Raw genomic sequence first — 18067 nt, forward strand, 5'->3', positions numbered from 1 at the left:
AGTGCCAGAGGCCATAGTCTGTGTATATTAGGTAGTATGATGAAAGCAAACAAAGAATCATTAACCAGATTTTTTGGCGATATGGAAATTATCTATAATCAGCCCTAATAAAAAATTTTTGCATAGCAATTATGCAAATCATAGTATCACCTTTGGAGACTCAACTCCTGATCGTGTCTTTTGTCTCAACGGATACCCGTACCAAACGAACTGTTTAATTGTAACCATGGATACGTAGCAACAGAAAGCATATTAGCTAGCTAGCTAAAATTGACGTGGGCTACCCTTCACACCTGTTAGAACAAGTTAAATTACGTTTCAAGGTCGTTTTTCAATAAACCACCAGTAACCACAAAAAAAGCTCACTAATATTTTACTAATATTTTAATTGCATAATTTACAAAAGTGTTTCTGGTGCCTTAGCTTCATTTCAAAGAGAATGGTAAGTTTCGAATGCGTTGCTATGCTATGGTCCGTCTGGCAATATCTTCTATTTTTTATAACGGGTATTTGTGCTTTACTTAGCAACTGAGAGATGTTTTTGTTTTCTAGACGTAGTCTAGATATTTAATATAGCCCGCTAGCGAATTTATAACGTTAACTAGGTAAACTACCTGTAGTGGTACCTGACTGACGAGAAGAACGTCACACTTTGTTGTCACTTCATATTTCAGTGTGCATTAGCCAGCTGCATCGTTGCGCAGTTGAAATTGCTTTAAGTTCTTAACTTTCTGGTGCTGAGACTTTCTGGTTTTCAGCACCAGAAAGTCATTTCGCAACAACAACTGGGCGCTAACTTTGACCCACGGCCACATTTCTTTGCCATGCTTGTACCCACGTCAAGGCCATCCCATCAGAATGAATTCGCCTATGTGCTGGTTTTCGCCTGGCACAGACCCATGACGTAGCCTTGATGCGCTTGTTGAAAAATAACCCAGTATGTTTTCAGAATGAATTGCTCTCGCTGGCATGTTGATAATGTGTTTTATGCTCAGTGTTTTAAGTCTACTGTGAGAATGTGCGATGGAGGTTACATTGCGCTTGCCGTGTTCATTGAGGGGATCTGTGTTGCAGCCGCAGAGCACAATGTCTTCTTCATGTGTGCGGGGGCCAGGGCCCAACCGCTATCGTACCCGAGCCCACACATCCCAGGTGGACGAGCTACTCTTTGGATCCCCCAAAAAGGTGTGCCGTCTGTCCTTCACTGTTGTACCGTTATCTCTCTTAAAGAATGCATGTTTTACAGCAAGTGTAATTCATGGTACAGTCATAGGAAATTGCATCTGCTATTGAGTTCACTTTTTCAAAACTCTTCACACCATTTTTCTGCTCCAACTTTCAGCTTGTTAATTCTACCAAAACATCGGCACTAGTTTCCCCCAACAAGAAGACTGTCAATCATAACACAGTGACCTATACAAAACTAACAGCATTAGAGTAGATGCATTATTTTTCATAAATCTTTGAATTTATTTCACAGGAAAATTCTCGTAATAGATACCACTGTTGAGCGGTCTAGATTTGGCCGTTCTCCCAGACCAGTCTCTCTCTTTGGTAGACCATGATTTGTCACATGATCAGTTATAGTAGCCCTGATCCCATCTGAGACTTCAGCTTTTGGTCTTCCTCTATTGTCCTCCACCACATATGCATACTCTCCCTCTTCCTCTTCAGGCCACTCTTCTTCCTCTGTCAGCCACTTCTCTATCTCTTTCTGTTTCCATCTTTACATAAAAAATTATTCCAAAGATGTCTCTGTTAAACTGTATGGATGATAATGACTTTGAAAATACCAGGGTAAGTCTCCAACTGAAATGGGAATCAGCTGTGGTTGGTTTCATTTAGATAACTTCAATTCAACAGTTTTTGCCTCCAAAAACTGTCTCCATAACCATTATATCTACTTTTTTAGGATTTTGAATATATTTCAATATGGTGTATATGAAGGGATTTGCTGAAATGTGATAGTTTGATTCGCAGTGTAGTGGGTCAGGAACTGGTCTATTAACCTAAAGTTCACAGGTTTCATTCCCAGGTAGAACCTAGCCGTTGTAGCAAAGCGCTTAACCTACATTGCTTCAGTATATTTCCAGCTGTATGGGTGCAATGTAAAAAGTTTTGCAAGTCGCGCTGGAAAAGAGCAGCTGTTAAACGCCTGTAATGTAATTGTTTGGAAAAGAGTATTATAAACCTCTGCAAAATGGGCTGTAGATAGATGCAGTTTTGCTGGTGGCTGAGTTGGAGTGAGAAAAGGATTCAAGCATTTTAAAAGGTGTGTTCATTGAACCCATTTTGTGTGAAAGCAATGAATGACCATTCATGGTTTGGTCCACATAGACTGTTGTTGTGCTAAGTGTGTGAAGACTGAGTGAAGAAAAAGTGAACTAATAAATGATAAAAATCTGTAAAATCACACATGCAGTATTATTATTATTTTAAATATCTGGAGGGAAAAGCGCTGTTTGAAAAATATTAATGTTCTCCAAATCTTGAGCAGTCAGATATTTACATTTGACAGTAGCTGATACTTTTGCAATTGCAGAATTGTAGTGATCAGCGTTTTAGTCAACCTTTCATGGCACCTGATTTCTTTCTAGGTGTTACCCCCTGAACAGCCAGCCCGTGACCCCCAGGACGGCAGCTTGTGGGGTAGTCCAGGACCCAGGGGTGTGCCCCAGTCGTCAGCTCACAAAAAGCCCAAACCAGAGACGGTCCGAATCATAACTAAGGACCTCATCCGCGACCTTAAGCAAGTACCTGCTCTGCACCTTTTGGATCTCAGTAGGCTTTAATATGCGTCTCCACTGTCTGAACTGAGATCCTGTCTCACTTTCAGCTAAAACAACCCGCAGAAGCAACATCCTCCTCTCCCTAGTGCGCAAGTGCCTTGAAAGGTCTTTTGACTGATGTGATGTAGTCTAACATTACTGTGTTTGAAGGGTCCCTTTAAAGATAACGGTGGCCGTCTGTGAAGCTTTAGATTACGTAGTCGTTGCACGTGGATTGAAAAGGCATTTGCATTTACACTTGTGTTCAGTGTGGTCTCAATGTGGCCCTGACCACCTCTGGAGGATCTCAGTCCATCCTCTGTGTGTCTCGGGTGCATTTAAACCTGTATTTCTATTTCAAGCGCTGCCTGATTGCAGGCTGATCACCTGACGCTTGTTAATGGCAGGCATAAAGGGGGTCAGTTTCACTGTGATGTGTGTTTCTAAACCCCCAAAGCAGAAGGAAAAGCTGTTGAAATTGCAAAGGTAAAGCAGACCTTTAGGCACGCTGGCCTAGCAACGGGGTCCTGCCACGCATGCCGTCTGTGCTACTTTTTAAAAAATAAATTTGATATACTTTCCATGACGCTTGCATGTGGACAAAAAAGAAAGAGCTATGATAATCCAAAACGGTTAACAAAAACGAGTTCCCATGGACCGTCCCTTTCTTTCCAGAATCCCGAGTCAAGATCCATCCGGGCTGTCCATCATCCTCCCCAAGTCTGAGACCAATCGGATCACGACGCTCGCTCGTGTCCCTACCAAAGAGGAGAGAGAGGCGAAGCTAGAGGCCAGAGAGAAGGACAGAAAGGCCGTGATAGTGAGTCCTTCCTGTGCTGATGAACTGTTAAACAGCTGGAAACAGTGGATTTGGGTTTTTGTACTTACACCAAGCTCTGTCATGCTTGAGTTTGGCCTGTATTGGCCTATGCTGCTGGGGTGTAGGCTTATAAAGGTTATAAGGGATGTGAACAGGTTCACAATAGAGTAGTTGGAAAGGTTTTGGGAGTAAACAAATTTACACCAACCCTAGCCATTACAGGCGACATGGGGTGGGAACCATGTGAAGTACGCTGGGCTGTATGAATGGTTAGACTGTGAAATAGATTATTGATCATGAGCGATTGTAGACTTTGCGGGATTATTGTAGACTTTGTGGGATGTACAGATGGGGGGCCCATGGGCAGGGCATAATCCACAACTACAGTAGGTACAATATCAAATCTTTCAGTATTTAGTGTGTCCACGCTTTGCCTGTATTACAGCTTCGATTCTTTTCAGGAGACTTGCTTTGAGTTTTTTGAAGAGATCTGAAGGGACATTTTTTAAACTTCGTGTAAACACCTCCAAAGTTCAGTCTTTGAAGTTGGTTGCATTTTCTGCATCTCTCGATCCAAGTGATCCCAAACACATCCAATGATGTTCAGGTGTGGACTCTGGGGTGGCCATTCTCAGTTGTTCTGAGAACACCAGCAGCTTGATCTTCTCAGCAGTGTGCTTGGGGTCTTTGTCTTGCTGTAGAATGATTTTGCTCCCAACCAAACGTTGTCCAGAGTGTCTTGCATGATATGTTAAGATTTGTTTGCATTCATCAGCATTCATGATGCTTTCAATCAATAAATATAAATATGCTGAATGATCAAAGAAATTACTTTTTAAAAATATTGCACAATTGCATTTCTTTTACTCCTTTTCCATTTTGTGTTTTGTCATGCACATTTTAGCGCTTTTCTCAGTGTTCCTGTAATATGCCTCAATGCATATTCCCTTAGCCTATATAGCAAAGCCGCTATAATTTAGAAATACAAACGTTGAAATTCTGGGGTGGCAGGGTGGTGCAGTGGATAGCACTGTCGCAAAGGGTTCGCCTGACGTAGTGCTCAGACCCTTGCGTCCTGAACCCCCGACAGGAAGCGGTGGAGGAGCGGAAGGTGAAGATGCATCAGGCCGACGTCGTGCGGAAGAAGAACCAGGGCTTGAGCGACCTGGAGGCGGAGGCTCGGGACAACGCGCAGTACCTGCTGGAGAAGGCCAACAAGATGCGCGTCGAGCAGGAGGACGAGGTCAAAAAGATCAACGATGTACGGGGACCCTCTCATCTCTCTGCCCGTCTCCGTCTCTCTCTTTTCTTATCTTCCCTGTCTCTGGTTCGTTCTCTCTAACTCTTTCTTGTTCCCTCTCTCTTTTTTCATTCTCTGCCTCTCATTCCCTGCATCTTTCTGGTTCTCGCTTTCTCTCTGTTTCTGCCTCATTCTCTCTCTCTCTCTCCCTCTGTCTCTCTCTGTTCTCATCTTCCCTGTCTCCTTCATTCTCCCTGATTCTTTCTTTTTCCCTGTCACTTTCTCATTCTCTGTCTCTCTCTCTCTGTCTATTTCTGTCTCTCCCTCTCTCCCCCTCTCTCTCTCTCTCTCTCTCTCTCTGTTTCTCTCTCTCTCTGCCCTTGCTGGCTGTCCTCAGTGAAGGTAACCGTTGTTGTGTGTCTGTGGGGCGGGGCTGTGGGGCGAGTCAGTGAAGGTAACCGTTGTCAGTGTTGTTGTGTGTCTGTGGGGCGAGTCAGTGAAGGTAACCGTTGTCAGTGTTGTTGTGTGTCTGTGGGGCGAGTCAGTGAGGGTAACCGTTGTCAGTGTTGTTGTGTGTCTGTGGGGCGAGTCAGTGAGGGTAACCGTTGTCAGTGTTGTTGTGTGTCTGTGGGGCGAGTCAGTGAAGGTAACCGTTGTCAGTGTTGTTGTGTGTCTGTGGGGCGAGTCAGTGAAGGTAACCGTTGTCAGTGTTGTTGTGTGTCTGTGGGGCGAGTCAGTGACGGTAACCGTTGTCAGTGTTGTTGTGTGTCTGTGGGGCGAGTCAGTGAAGGTAACCGTTGTCAGTGCTGTTGTGTGTCTGTGGGGCGAGTCAGTGAAGGTAACCGTTGTCAGTGTTGTTGTGTGTCTGTGGGGCGAGTCAGTGAAGGTAACCGTTGTCAGTGTTGTTGTGTGTCTGTGGGGTGAGTCAGTGAAGGTAACCGTTGTCAGTGTTGTTGTGTGTCTGTGGGGCGAGTCAGTGAAGGTAACCGTTGTCAGTGCTGTTGTGTATCTGTGGGGCGAGTCAGTGAAGGTAACCGTTGTCAGTGCTGTTGTGTGTCTGTGGGGCGAGTCAGTGAAGGTAACCGTTGTCAGTGTTGTTGTGTGTCTGTGGGGCGAGTCAGTGAAGGTAACCGTTGTCAGTGCTGTTGTGTATCTGTGGGGCGAGTCAGTGAAGGTAACCGTTGTCAGTGTTGTTGTGTATCTGTGGGGCGAGTCAGTGAAGGTAACCGTTGTCAGTGTTGTTGTGTGTCTGTGGGGCGAGTCAGTGAGGGTAACCGTTGTCAGTGTTGTTGTGTGTCTGTGGGGCGAGTCAGTGAAGGTAACCGTTGTCAGTGTTGTTGTGTGTCTGTGGGGCGAGTCAGTGAAGGTAACCGTTGTCAGTGTTGTTGTGTGTCTGTGGGGCGAGTCAGTGAGGGTAACCGTTGTCAGTGTTGTTGTGTGTCTGTGGGGCGAGTCAGTGAGGGTAACCGTTGTCAGTGTTGTTGTGTGTCTGTGGGGCGAGTCAGTGAAGGTAACCGTTGTCAGTGTTGTTGTGTGTCTGTGGGGCGAGTCAGTGAAGGTAACCGTTGTCAGTGTTGTTGTGTGTCTGTGGGGCGGGGCTGTGCAGGTAACCGTTGTCAGTGTTGTTGTGTGTCTGTGGGGCGGGGCTGTGCAGGTGATCCGGGGAGCGCAGTGCCATGCGGTGCAGGACATGCAGATCCTGGAGAAGCAGCAGATCCTGGCGGAGCTGCAGGAGGAGGAGCGGCGCCTGGACAGCATGATGGAGGTGGACCGCCGCAGGGCGCTGGAGGCGCAGGAGCAGATCGAGCAGCTCCGCAAGCAGCACCGGATCCTGTGAGAGACGCTGTCACCGCGCACGCACACACACACACACACGCGTGTGCAGGCACAGGAACGCACACACGCAGACACAGATACACGCACACGCATGCACACACACGCGTGTGCAGGCACAGGAGCGCACACACGCAGACACACATACACGCACACGCATGCACACACACACGTGCATGTGCAAGCACACGAACGCACACACGCAGACACAGATATACGCACACGCACGCACACACACACGCGTGTGCAGGCACAGGAGCGCACACACGCAGACACAGATATACGCACACGCATGCACACACACACACGCGCGTGCAGGCACAGGAGCGCACACACGCAGACACAGATACACGCACACGCATGCAAGCATGCACGTACACACACATGCACACACACACACACTCCTACACGCACAAACGTGCACACACACACAAAAGTTTTGTTTTTGCATTTTTTGTGTTTGTGTTTTGCACTTTAGAGCCACCGTAGTCAGACCCCTTATTGTCTCAATAGCATGTGTGTGTGTGTGTGTGTCTGTTTGTGTGCATATGTGTGTGTGCTTGCGTGTGTGTGTTTGCATGTGTGTGTATGTGTTTGTGTGTGCGGTTTTGTGCTGCACTCCAGGGGTAAGATGCATATCCAGGAGCAGATTGAGGAGCGAATGGAAGAGAGACGGCTGCAGGAAGAGATGAAACAGCAGGAGAAGCAGAAATTGCTGGAGAGCCTGGAAAAAATTAGGCAGGATGAGTTTGAGGTAACATCAGTGAAGAAAAAAGTTAATTTCTTTCATTTTTGTACCCCTTCTGTAGCGCACCCTTTTTTAACAAAAGTTTGAAAATAACATACTCAAAATAAAATGGTTACTGTTCTTGAACCCTTTTTACTACAGGCTAAATCTGGTGTCTTCTGACAGGTAACCCTTGGGACTTTGTCTTCCAAGAGTCAGAATAGAGTGTTCCAGTGATTACGTCTTTTTGTAGGCCAAATCTGGTTACTTCCGCCATGGGTTCCCTCTGTGGTTAACGTATGTCGAAGAGTTTCACTTTTTGTTCTACGGAATAAATTACACCCATTAATATCTCAACTGTGAATTTAGTAGCTGTTATGTGCTTCTAAGCCAATCAAAATACTTGGAGCATCGTCAGTGGCAGAGGCGGGAGATCCATCCTGCTACTGTGCGACTCTGTGAATACGTGCCCAGCCATTTAAAGAGGGCCGCACACTGAAGCCGCGCTGGTCTGTGATCATGTGATCCCAGGCCCTGATGAAGAAGAAGGAGGAACAGAGAAAGCTGCACAAGGAGGTGCTCAAGATGAATGAGGAGATCCTACAGGCGAAGGAGAGCAAGATGGAGGAGGAGAGGCTGGCAGACCTCCGCATCATGGAGTACTCCTCCAACAAGTTGGTGAGCACCTTGGGCCCGATTAAGAGACTGAGATCAAGGGCTGGGAAGAAGGGGAAAAGCTCAAGACTTTAAAAGTTTTATTTTTCTTTTTTTTCAGAAATGTATTTATTAAAAATAATGACATAATCTGCGTAGATTGCTTTATAGTGTTTATCTTAAAATAATAAAATTATGGGTCAAAAACATACATAACATATGAGTATGTAACTAAATTTGTTCTTCAGTAGTATGACTTTGAATCACCTGAAGAGTTATTTGTGGAGAAGCTATCCACCTTTGGATTGTGGATTGTGCTGGAATAACTTTTTGTTTCGTTTATGTAGTTTATTGGACACTGACAATTAATTCAAAGGGGAACAGCACACAACTTTTGCTGCAGTTATTGACCTGCGCAAATGATGTTTTCATGCATTCATTCTATTGCTATATTTCATCCCTTCTGGACTCCCTTTATAAACTCTGTCAGTGTTGAGTTAGCACTGAAAATTTTACTCCGTAGGAATTTGAAGCTAAAGTTTGTTGGCTTACTGGCAGTATTTAAGTGATTTGAATGCAGCTGCTGGTGACCAAGCAGAGGGGTGGGGGGTGTACAGTAAAGGGATTGGTCAGTCAGGGGGAATCGGTGGAGGCGGTGGTGGACTGAGGCGGAGCGGTCGGTGTTCACAGGAGCAGGAAGCGGAGTACGAGAAGGAGCAGAGTCGGCTCAAAAAGGAGAAGGAGATGGAGGTGGCGCGACTGAGGTCCCTCCAGGAGAGAGACAAAGACTACAAGGCGGAGCAGGTAAACGTTTGCCTAGTTAAAAAAAAAACAAAAAAAAACAAACACTGAACAGGATATTCCGGAATTTCCTGTGTGACCACTGAGCGCGCTCCTTCCGGGCGAACCGGCAGGACGAGTTGCGGGCCCGCAGGAACCAGGAGGCGGCGGAGAGGGAGTGGAGGAAGAAAGAGAGGGAGCAGGCCAAGCGGCGGGCGGAGGAGGAGGAGTGGCTGAAGGCGGCCCGGCTGGAGCAGATCACCCACAAGGAGCACCTCCTGTCCATCGAGGCGGGGCGGGAGAGGGCCGAGTTTGAGAGGGTGCTGAGGTAAGCCGACCGGCTCTGACGTCTGCTGCGAGGTCTGGCGACAGCAGCGCTGTGAACGGAGATAATGCGTGCGCAAATGCCCAAGGGTGTTAAACACGCTCAATCGGTGCACAGTCAGGCACGTTGCCAAGGTTACAAGGGGGTAATGAGCGACACCGCTTCCTGGGGTCCTGTGCAGACTTATCTCAGTTAAGCACGCGGTTGTCGCCAGGCTTACGAAGGCTTGGCCGGAGGCGGAGCGGGCCCGGCCGCGCGGCGGGCGAATGAGGCCGCTGACGCCCGGCCGCCGCCCCCCCCCCCCCCCCCCCACAGGGCCCAGAACGAGGAGATCCGGCGGGAGAAGGAGCGGGAGGAGCGGCAGAGGCATCGGGTGCTGCGGCACGCGGACGGCGTTCGGCAGCAGATGAGGGAGCGCGAGGTGCAGGCCATGGAGCAGCGCAGGGCGGAGCTGCAGGAGCACGAGCGGCTGCTGGAGGAGGTCCGCAGCCGCCGCGCCCGCCTCAACGAGATCAAGGCCAAGAAGCTGATGGAGCTGAAGTGAGTAAAACGGTTTCGCTGTCATTGGGTTGGCGGGTATGCCGTCTGCCGAGTTATGCCTTACCTGTAAAGCACAGAGAGTTTGGCACTTTACAGGGTTTCCTGCAGGAATAACTACAGTGACCACTGACTGACTCTCAGCCCATAAAAACATGAATTTCTGACCTCATCGTAACAGACAGAATTTACAAACTTCACCCGTCCACACAATAAAGCTGTTTTCGCCTTCTTTTTCCTGCCAGTTACATTATCACAAAGGCTCCAGTACCACAATAAGTAATTCTCCCCATTAGATATTTAGCTACATCTGCCAATAACAACATCTGATCTTGATTGCAGCCAATTGCAGGATACTCTGAAACATTCCTCATATGACATAAAAAATGGACATATGAGGAAGTACAAATGCTTTTTAAAACTTTGCGGTTGTTTTGTGTGGAAGCTAGTTTGCTTGCTAACTAAGAATTACCAAAAACATTTGAACTATTGCTTTTACAGCCGTATAATCGTTGTGGGAAGCTTGTTTATATTTCTGAAATGCATTCTCTGTCATTGCACATGCAAACCCCATATAATATTGTTTGCATGTGTGTGGGGGTTGCAGCAGCCACAGGTTTCTCCTTACGCATGCTTGGCAGTAGAAATGAGGCTGGGAAATGGTAAATAACAAATAACAAATGTCTTTTTCTTACTGCAGGATGGCTGGACTTCCTGCAAAGTACTGTCACGAGGTGGAGAGGAAGGTCCTGATTCTGCCAGATCCAGCAGAGTAGCTGAGCGGTGGGACCATGTGATCGGTATAACCACGGACAAGATATTTTACTTTACAACTCTCCCGATCAAAGATAGGAAAAAAGACAGAATAAGAGTTTCTGTTCCTCCACCGCTGAGCTCGAATCGACACAGGTTTGTGTTCAGAAAGTGCAGGACAAGAAACGAGGAATGACCCTGAGAACGGGTGGAGATCCTTGCCCTTCTGGCCATTAGAGCATTTCTGACTAAACCCTTTAGTGTACTCTGTGTAATATGTAACTGTGTCTTTTTCATTTGTATGTAATATTTAAAATAAAATATTAATAGATTGGCTTGAGATCATGTCAATTTAAGGAGGTCTTCTGACTCATCTGGATAGTGGCCAAAATGTCCTTACGTTTTCTGTCACTTCTTTCCTTGTTAAAAGGATAGTTCACTTGCTTTCGTTTATGTTTTTGATTGGCTCAGTTTTGTGCCAAATGAAGGATAATTGAGATATGTACAGAAGTTAACCTGCCAGCTTTACAATGGCTGGTATTGGAGTATTCACAACTTTTTAAACCAACAAAAATACACTTCAAGTAAATCCAAAGCAACAGTGTTTTGCCTCCTGAGGTTGTGGTTGCAACATTAAAAAACAGAAATGATTTGAAACAGCAATATCAGTAATAGAGGTAAACTCTAGAATGAGTCCCCATGCTCTTCCACATGTTGTATAAAGTCCATAGAGCATACGAGATCGAAAGAAGCAACAGCCTTGGAATCAGCAGGATTCTCTAAATGCACTTTAAAATCTCCCATGGCAATTGCATTAAGTGCATTTTTTGCTTTCAACCACAGAATGACAACTACCCCTATACCAACCATTGTAAAGATGGCAGGTCATTAGAAATTATAAATATTTAAATGTCCTTCAGTGTACATGAAAACTGCCTGGGCCATTCAAAAACATACTAAAACTGAAATCATAAGAAGTTCCAGAAATTGAGCTATTGCTTTCAAGCTTGCTAATTTTTAAAATAATCTTGTGCCAGTCCCATGAATTTACCCATTCTTGCAGCTCTCTCTCTCTCTCTCTCTCCCTCTCTCTCTAGCTGTTTAAATTATTGGGACATGATTATTAAATGTATATTGTACTCTTATCTCTACTTTTTATCCTTCAGAACTTGAATTTGGTCAAAGGACAAAGGCATTGAGGTGTATGATGGTATTTCTATTCTACATGTTCTTCCCACGGTTAGAGTGCTATTGTGTATTGATTAAGTAACTGACGAATCAGAGTTAGTCAATGTCCAGCTGCATAAATGGGTAAAATGTGTAAAATTCATGTTGCTGAAGGTGCTCAGCATAACGGCCTGTGCTGAGAAGATAAACATCTACTGTCGGAACACTGTAGAGGGCGCCATTCTGTAAAACATAAATCATGGGTTACCATCACCACCATCATCTGCATACCAATCCGTGCCAAAGAAATACACTACATTCCTTGAGTCTTGAAATGTTTATTTCTTATTTGCCACACAGAAGATGCACAAAGTTGTATTTTTATCATCCTTAATGGTGGAATTCTGTTTCTTTTATTCCAACCACTGTGGTTGCGAGGCGGGAAATCAAATGGTGACTTTGTTCTCCACCTTGGCGCAGTATCTTTCTGGAATCCCAGCTGCCCTGGAAAGGGAGAACCACAACAGAAATGCCATTAGAAGCCCCAGTCTACTTCTCCATTGAAATAACAGTGTAGAAATAAGGCACGCCTCTCACTATGATATTCTGCAGCAGAAAAAGGCAACCTATACTGTGGTATATGCTACAAACCCATTGTTAACCTTGACCCTTCACTAGTGTATATATCAACACTTATATGTATCACTTAAATTGTCAGGAGAATAGTTATGTTCTGTACTGAGTGTTTTTGCAGTATATTCTCTGGAAATATGTCAAAATAATTCTAGACTCAAAAATTTGCTTGTCCTGTGTGTATGCAAGTGTTTCATGTGGTTCTGCTCTAAATTGCTAAAATTGGCTATACTTTTACTGATTTTATGTCAATTCTTGTGATTACTTGGACTTTCTATCACAATTTAATGGCTTTTTTACATTTTCATCCATTTTCTAATTTAATTTCATGTTTTTACCCTGTAATCAGTGCTTTCTTATTTGGAAGTTGCTTTGAACATGTATGGAAGTGCTTTAGAACTGAAAGATAATTGTACTTCTAAGATAGTATGATTATGATAAATGATAATGGCATGTGTAATAATATTATCATTATTAGTGGCCATAGCCAGTGGAAGCTCAGACGTTCTCCAGGCACGCTCACTTGAGCTCCATCAGCTTGCGGGCCTTGAGCTCGTTGAGGCGGACCCGACGGCTGATGGCCTCCTCCAGGATGCGCTCGTGCTCCTCGGACGCGGCCCGCCGCTGGTCCACGGCCTGCGTGTCCCGCTCCCTCAGCTGCTGCCGCATGTCCAGCATGTACTGCATCGCCCGCTGGCGCCTCCTCTCCTCCCTCCCCATCTCCCGCGCCAAGTCCTCATTCTGGGCCCTGGGGTAGGGGGGCGGGGGGTTACAGAGAGCTGACACATCAGCCACACTAATGGGCTTTTCCACACGTAGTGAAGTTAACCCTATGAACTTTGACCCAGGACACGTGACGCAACAGTGTATTTTCCTTGTGGCCAATGGCTGGAGAGAGAAAAAAAAAAGTGAAGGAAGACTGAAAGAAAGAGACCAAGAGAGGCAGGAAGGATAGGGCTGTAAAAGGGTGGACGAGCGGCACTTCACCTCAGCACCCTCTCAGAGTCGGTCTTCTCGCGGCCGATCTTGACGGCCATCTGTTGCTCTTTGTCCGCCGTCTGCTCCTGCCGGGCCAGTTTCCACCACTCCCTGTCGTCCGCCTTCTTCCTGGCCTGCTCCCTCTCCTTCCTCCTCCACTCGTTCTCCCAGGCCTCCTGGTTCTTCCTCATGCGCTGGTCTTCCTGACAGGCGCACAGTGGACATGCCCTCAGCCTCCCCGCTCCATGCTTCATTTTTGCCTGGTCTCCCCCTCAACTCTCTCTGTGATACCCCTTGCTTGCTAGATTTGCAGCTGGTTTTAATGAACAGGATTGCTCAGTTGAAGAGTAGGTTTTTTGGAATGTATTTTCCAGTACTCCATTGCTTACAGAATGGACTTCATTTTAAACAAATTGACTGTCTGCTTTTATTGACATCAAAAACTTGCAGACCTGGGTCTTGTGTGAACGGCAAGGACCCGGTACTTACCCGTGACCATGGTGTGGTGTGAAAGGGTCAAATGCGGTTTAAACCCGTGTTCAGTGTTCAGTATCCCATGTCAACCCCAGGAGTAAGCATGCACATCCAATATTGTGATTTGAATCAAGGGGTTATAGTGTAACCACGCCCCTGTGCAGATCTTTTGCATGTTGGGGGACACTGCAGTGGGGCGTTCCGTGGGTGAGGTCAAGGTGCGTGTTTACCTGCTCGGCCTTCTCCCTCTCTCTCTCCTCAAGGGCCCTCACTTGGTCCAGATCCCTCTCCTTCCCCCTCTTCTTCTGTCGCTCTAGAGCCTCCTGATCCTGTGAACACACCCTGCTGCCTAAGTCCTCCACACCTCTCCCTGTTCCAACCCTTCCCCCTTCCCCCTAATTCTCCAATTATTAAAAAAAAAGAGTGCAGACAAGTCACCTTCCTCTCCAGAAATCCCACAATCACGTCATAAAAAACGTTTTTTTAAATCCTTTTTAAGACAACTTTTTTACTTTTTGTAATTTGGATGCTTGTTTGTATATTGTAAGACTATCCCTAGGCATCAGCATTCCTCATCAAGACTACACTATACACATTCTGCACAGGATGTGCAGCCAACATCACCTTCTTTAGGACACCAGCTGAGCTGAGCAGAGCTTTCCTTGTGCTGGAGGACTGCTCCTCTTGTGCAGCTGGGTGCAGGCACACCACACTTGCCCCACTGACCAGAGAAGGTACTTTTCCTCCTTGATGACATGCCTAATTATGCTCTATGCTGTGCCATTCCAGTTGACACTGCCATGATTCTTGACCATGGGGTGCATCAATGTACTACAGTCACCCAGGAGGTTCGTTTGAAGCAAAACACTCTTTGATGGGGTGGTTTGATGGCTCCAACTAACAGGAACACTGCCCGTTCCCAATGTAACTAAAGGCACCATTTTTGTTGGGTCAAATGCCCTCTAAAAGGTATCCAGCTATATGAAACCAAAAGAATGTATTTGGTGTGGGCTACCCAAGATAAAGGGCCTTTTATGAAAAGATGAAAGTAAAAAAACATTAAAAAGGCTTCTCTGCTGGGGTAAGGGGAGTACTGCTTCTTCCGCACTAGAACTTCTCCTTCCCTCTCTTTTCCCTCACCATTTTCTTGCAGGCCTTCTCCACGAGGAGGATATCAGCCTCCCTGTCCTCCTCTTTCTTACGGTCCTTCGTTCGCTGGCTTTCCTCGTTTTTCTCCAGTACTTCCTGCTGCAGCCGCCTCTGAGCCTCCTTCTTCCTCAACTGGGCCTGGGTCACATGATCACAGGTCAAAATGGCCTCTCTTGTATGGCCAGTTCTGCTTTTCCTGAGCTTGAATCTAAGCTGCTTTCTTTTGGTGTTAATAAATGAGCACAATCCGCCTGGTTTGTCTCTTGCTGAGATCGCTGCTGTATGTATAGCAGTCTTTCGATGGGGTAATTCAGTTAAGTGGCTGGCAGCACATGTTAGCAGTGTCCATTATGAGGATCCGTACTGTTGATGCTTTCCTCGAGATCAAGATTCATTCATTATTACCTGTAGATCGTCCATCTTAATTTGCTCCATGTTTTCCAGCAATTTCTGCTTCTCCTGCTGTTTCAACTCTTCCTGCAGTCGTCCCTCTTCCATTCGCTCCTCAATCTGCTCCTGGATACGTATCTTACCCCTGGAGGACAGCACAAAACCACAGGCATGCACACACACACACACACACACACACACGCAGGGAGTCAGATGTATTGTCACTCAAACCAAACACATACTAAAAGCGCAAAGTAAGCTGGATCAGATAGATGCTATATATGATGCTATATTCTTTGAGATGTTTTCTCTGCAGTAATGTGTAGTAGTGTTTTTTTTTTGGGGGGGGGGATCCTGTCTTACCACAGCCTCTCCTCCTTGCGCATGGCGTCTGTCTCCTCCTGGGCCCTGATGGCGTTGAGGCGGTCCTGCTCCATCGCGGAGTCAAAGCGGCGGTCCTCCTCCTCCTCCACCGCCACCATCTGCCTCCTCTCCTGCACCTGCACGTCGCGCTCCGCGAAGCACTTGGCGCCCAGGATGAGAGCGTTGAGGCTCTTCATCTCCGGGTCGTCCTCCATCCGGAACTCGTTGGCGCGCTCCACCGCGTACTGGGCCACCTCCCGGGCCTCCGCCTCCAGCCGACTCAGGCCTTGCCTTTTCTTCCGCAGAATGTCCGCCTGCCGGATCTTTGCGATCCTCTCCTCCGCGGCTTTCTGCACAAGTCCACCCGGTTCAGGGTGGGGTTGAGTTAGGACATGTCCAGAGCACTGCTGCTAAGGCCTTGCACATCTCTCCATCTTAGCATGTTTGAGAACCATAAGCCCTTGTATTCTGCATTTGTTCATGCTTCAGAGTGGTCATTAAATGGGCCAATAGGGGGCCATCTTCCCTCTGGTAAAATAAACCCTAATACCCTAGCGCAGAGATGGGGACACTGTGCTGTAGGAGACACCATCTTTCGGATGAGACATTAGACTGAGGTCCTGACACTGACTCATTAAAGATCCCATGACTGCAAAGTCACCTAATCATCCCTCAATTTAATTGGCTAAAAAATGTTCTCTCCCTCTCCACCTCAGCTGATGTTTAGAGAGTGTTCTGGTACAAAATGGCTGCTGTGCATCACCCAGGTCGGTGCTACACACTGGTGGTGGAAGAGAGCTCCCCCCTCATCACTGTAAAGTGCTTTGAGCGTGAGACAAGCGCTATATAAATGCAAGCCATTATTTTTATTATTATAAAAACAGTCACGTCATCACCTTAGCCATGTCCCTCTCCCTGCGCTGCAACTCAAGCTCCACTTCCTTGTCCTCTAAGGTCCAGACATAAGAAGCTTTCTTGATCCTCTCCAACTCAAACCGGGAGATGACCACTGACCTTTCAGATGGGTCCTGGGAGAGCTTTTTTGGGACCTCAAAGAGGGTCTCATCCACAAAACTGATGGGGGCAATGGTCTTATAGCGAAATATCTGGAGACACCAACAAAACATTGTCATGTTATTTACCCATATTGGGACATTTCTGAAATGCCTCTAATGCATTAGTAATTAATAATGCATTAGAGACCCCAGGTTCTAGGTGAAGAATGAAGTTTAATTTACAATTTATTTTTTACCATTTTGTTGTGATGTACTCTGTTCTAGTTATCAGGGCTGTTTGTGTTCTTTTGTGGTTTAACATGTAAATCCGAAAGTTGCTGGCTATATGTCGTCAAATAAAGAGCGCTAATGTGGTCTTATCTTTGAAGCTGCATAAAACATAAGATTCCATACCTTATTTGTCTTTGGCATTTTCCCATCAGTATCGAAAAATTCCCGGTCATAACATGATCACCAAATGGACAAATACACGGTCACGGATTCTGATTGAGGCCGCCACTTAAATACACGCGTGGCCAAAAACATCTGGCTGTTACGTCACAAAAAGGTTTTCCGCGGCGTTCGAAAATCGATGGTTACTGTTTCTATGAAGGCGTCTGAAGTTATACATTACGTATTAGGCAACCGATATGACAACTGATACGACGCTTTTACAGAGACAATTCAGAAAAGCCAGAAAGAGGCGCTAGGTAACCATGTTTAGTATTGCAAATAATCAGAGCCGTAGATATAGAGTTGCGTCAATTCCATTGAATCTAATGAGACCAAAAATTCCACAATAATGGCGGATCATGGAGGCTTCAATAGTGACTATCGCCCTCTGCTTGCTATGTGGAACCCATTATCCTGAGATTTTCAGAAGAAAAAGTGGCCAACAGTGAGGTAAGAAGTTGACAGGACCATAATTTTGTCAGATATGGCCACTTTACGTGCCAAGCTAGATTTTATTTACATCTTTTTCAGTTAGATATAACGTTACAATTAAATTGACGTTATCTTAATTAGCGCAAATGTCAAGTAACGTTGTCATAAAATTTCACCCGACCGTGAAGAATGCCTTAGGCTGCTTGTTTACATTTTGGACACTGAGTAAATCTAAAGCTGTTTCTGTCGCAGCACTTTCGATACAAGCAATATAGCAAGCGCTATTCTAAAATGTAAATTACAGTGAAGAGTGCCTGAAATGTGTTAACACTGCGATCTTATTTGTCACTGAAGTTTGTAACATTGCTGAAGATACTGTGTATGGAATTGTGGAGTCTTAGGTTAAAAACAGACATTTGAAAACAAATATAAATTGCAGACCGCCTGCTGCAACATCTAACCACGCCAGTCTGCCACCCTGCATGCCATGTGTGTTTAGGGTTTTTTTTTTTTTTGGTGCATATCACCAGGCCATAAAAAAATATTTTTGGGGCACCACTGATATTTCAGGAATGTACTGTCACCTGACCTGCTCT

The 18067-nt window shown here is 46.0% G+C and overlaps 2 protein-coding genes across 4 annotated transcripts; one reads left to right on the forward strand and one right to left on the reverse strand.

Annotated features, from left to right (window-relative positions):
• Positions 1-231: 231 nt before the first annotated feature.
• On the forward strand, positions 232-10777 carry cfap45 (cilia and flagella associated protein 45). 2 transcript variants are annotated; one of them, XM_064302365.1, is made up of 12 exons: positions 232-442; positions 1075-1185; positions 2598-2749; positions 3444-3588; positions 4679-4849; positions 6483-6661; positions 7286-7415; positions 7920-8066; positions 8733-8846; positions 8957-9150; positions 9463-9687; positions 10385-10777. In XM_064302365.1, exons 1-12 carry the CDS (start codon positions 440-442, stop codon positions 10458-10460), a joined length of 1647 nt encoding a protein of 548 aa, XP_064158435.1. In that variant the 5' UTR covers positions 232-439; the 3' UTR covers positions 10461-10777. The 2 variants fall into 2 exon arrangements, with proteins under 2 accessions (XP_064158435.1, XP_064158434.1); XM_064302364.1 differs by lacking the exon at positions 232-442 and adding an exon at positions 899-937.
• Positions 10778-11926: 1149 nt separating this feature from the next.
• On the reverse strand, positions 11927-16370 carry LOC135236154 (cilia- and flagella-associated protein 45-like). Of its 2 annotated transcripts, XM_064302366.1 has the most exons (7): positions 15592-16370; positions 15244-15373; positions 14830-14976; positions 13920-14018; positions 13225-13418; positions 12761-12985; positions 11927-12108 (listed from the first exon to the last, which is right to left on the reverse strand). In XM_064302366.1, the coding sequence occupies exons 1-7, from the start codon at positions 15804-15806 to the stop codon at positions 12051-12053; spliced, it is 1068 nt and encodes a 355-aa protein (XP_064158436.1). In that variant the 5' UTR covers positions 15807-16370; the 3' UTR covers positions 11927-12050. The 2 variants fall into 2 exon arrangements, with proteins under 2 accessions (XP_064158436.1, XP_064158437.1); XM_064302367.1 differs by lacking the exon at positions 13920-14018.
• Positions 16371-18067: the final 1697 nt, after the last annotated feature.

The sequence above is a fragment of the Anguilla rostrata genome, chromosome 12 (assembly GCF_018555375.3).
Source record: "Anguilla rostrata isolate EN2019 chromosome 12, ASM1855537v3, whole genome shotgun sequence".
NCBI classification, from domain to species: Eukaryota; Metazoa; Chordata; class Actinopteri; order Anguilliformes; family Anguillidae; genus Anguilla; species Anguilla rostrata.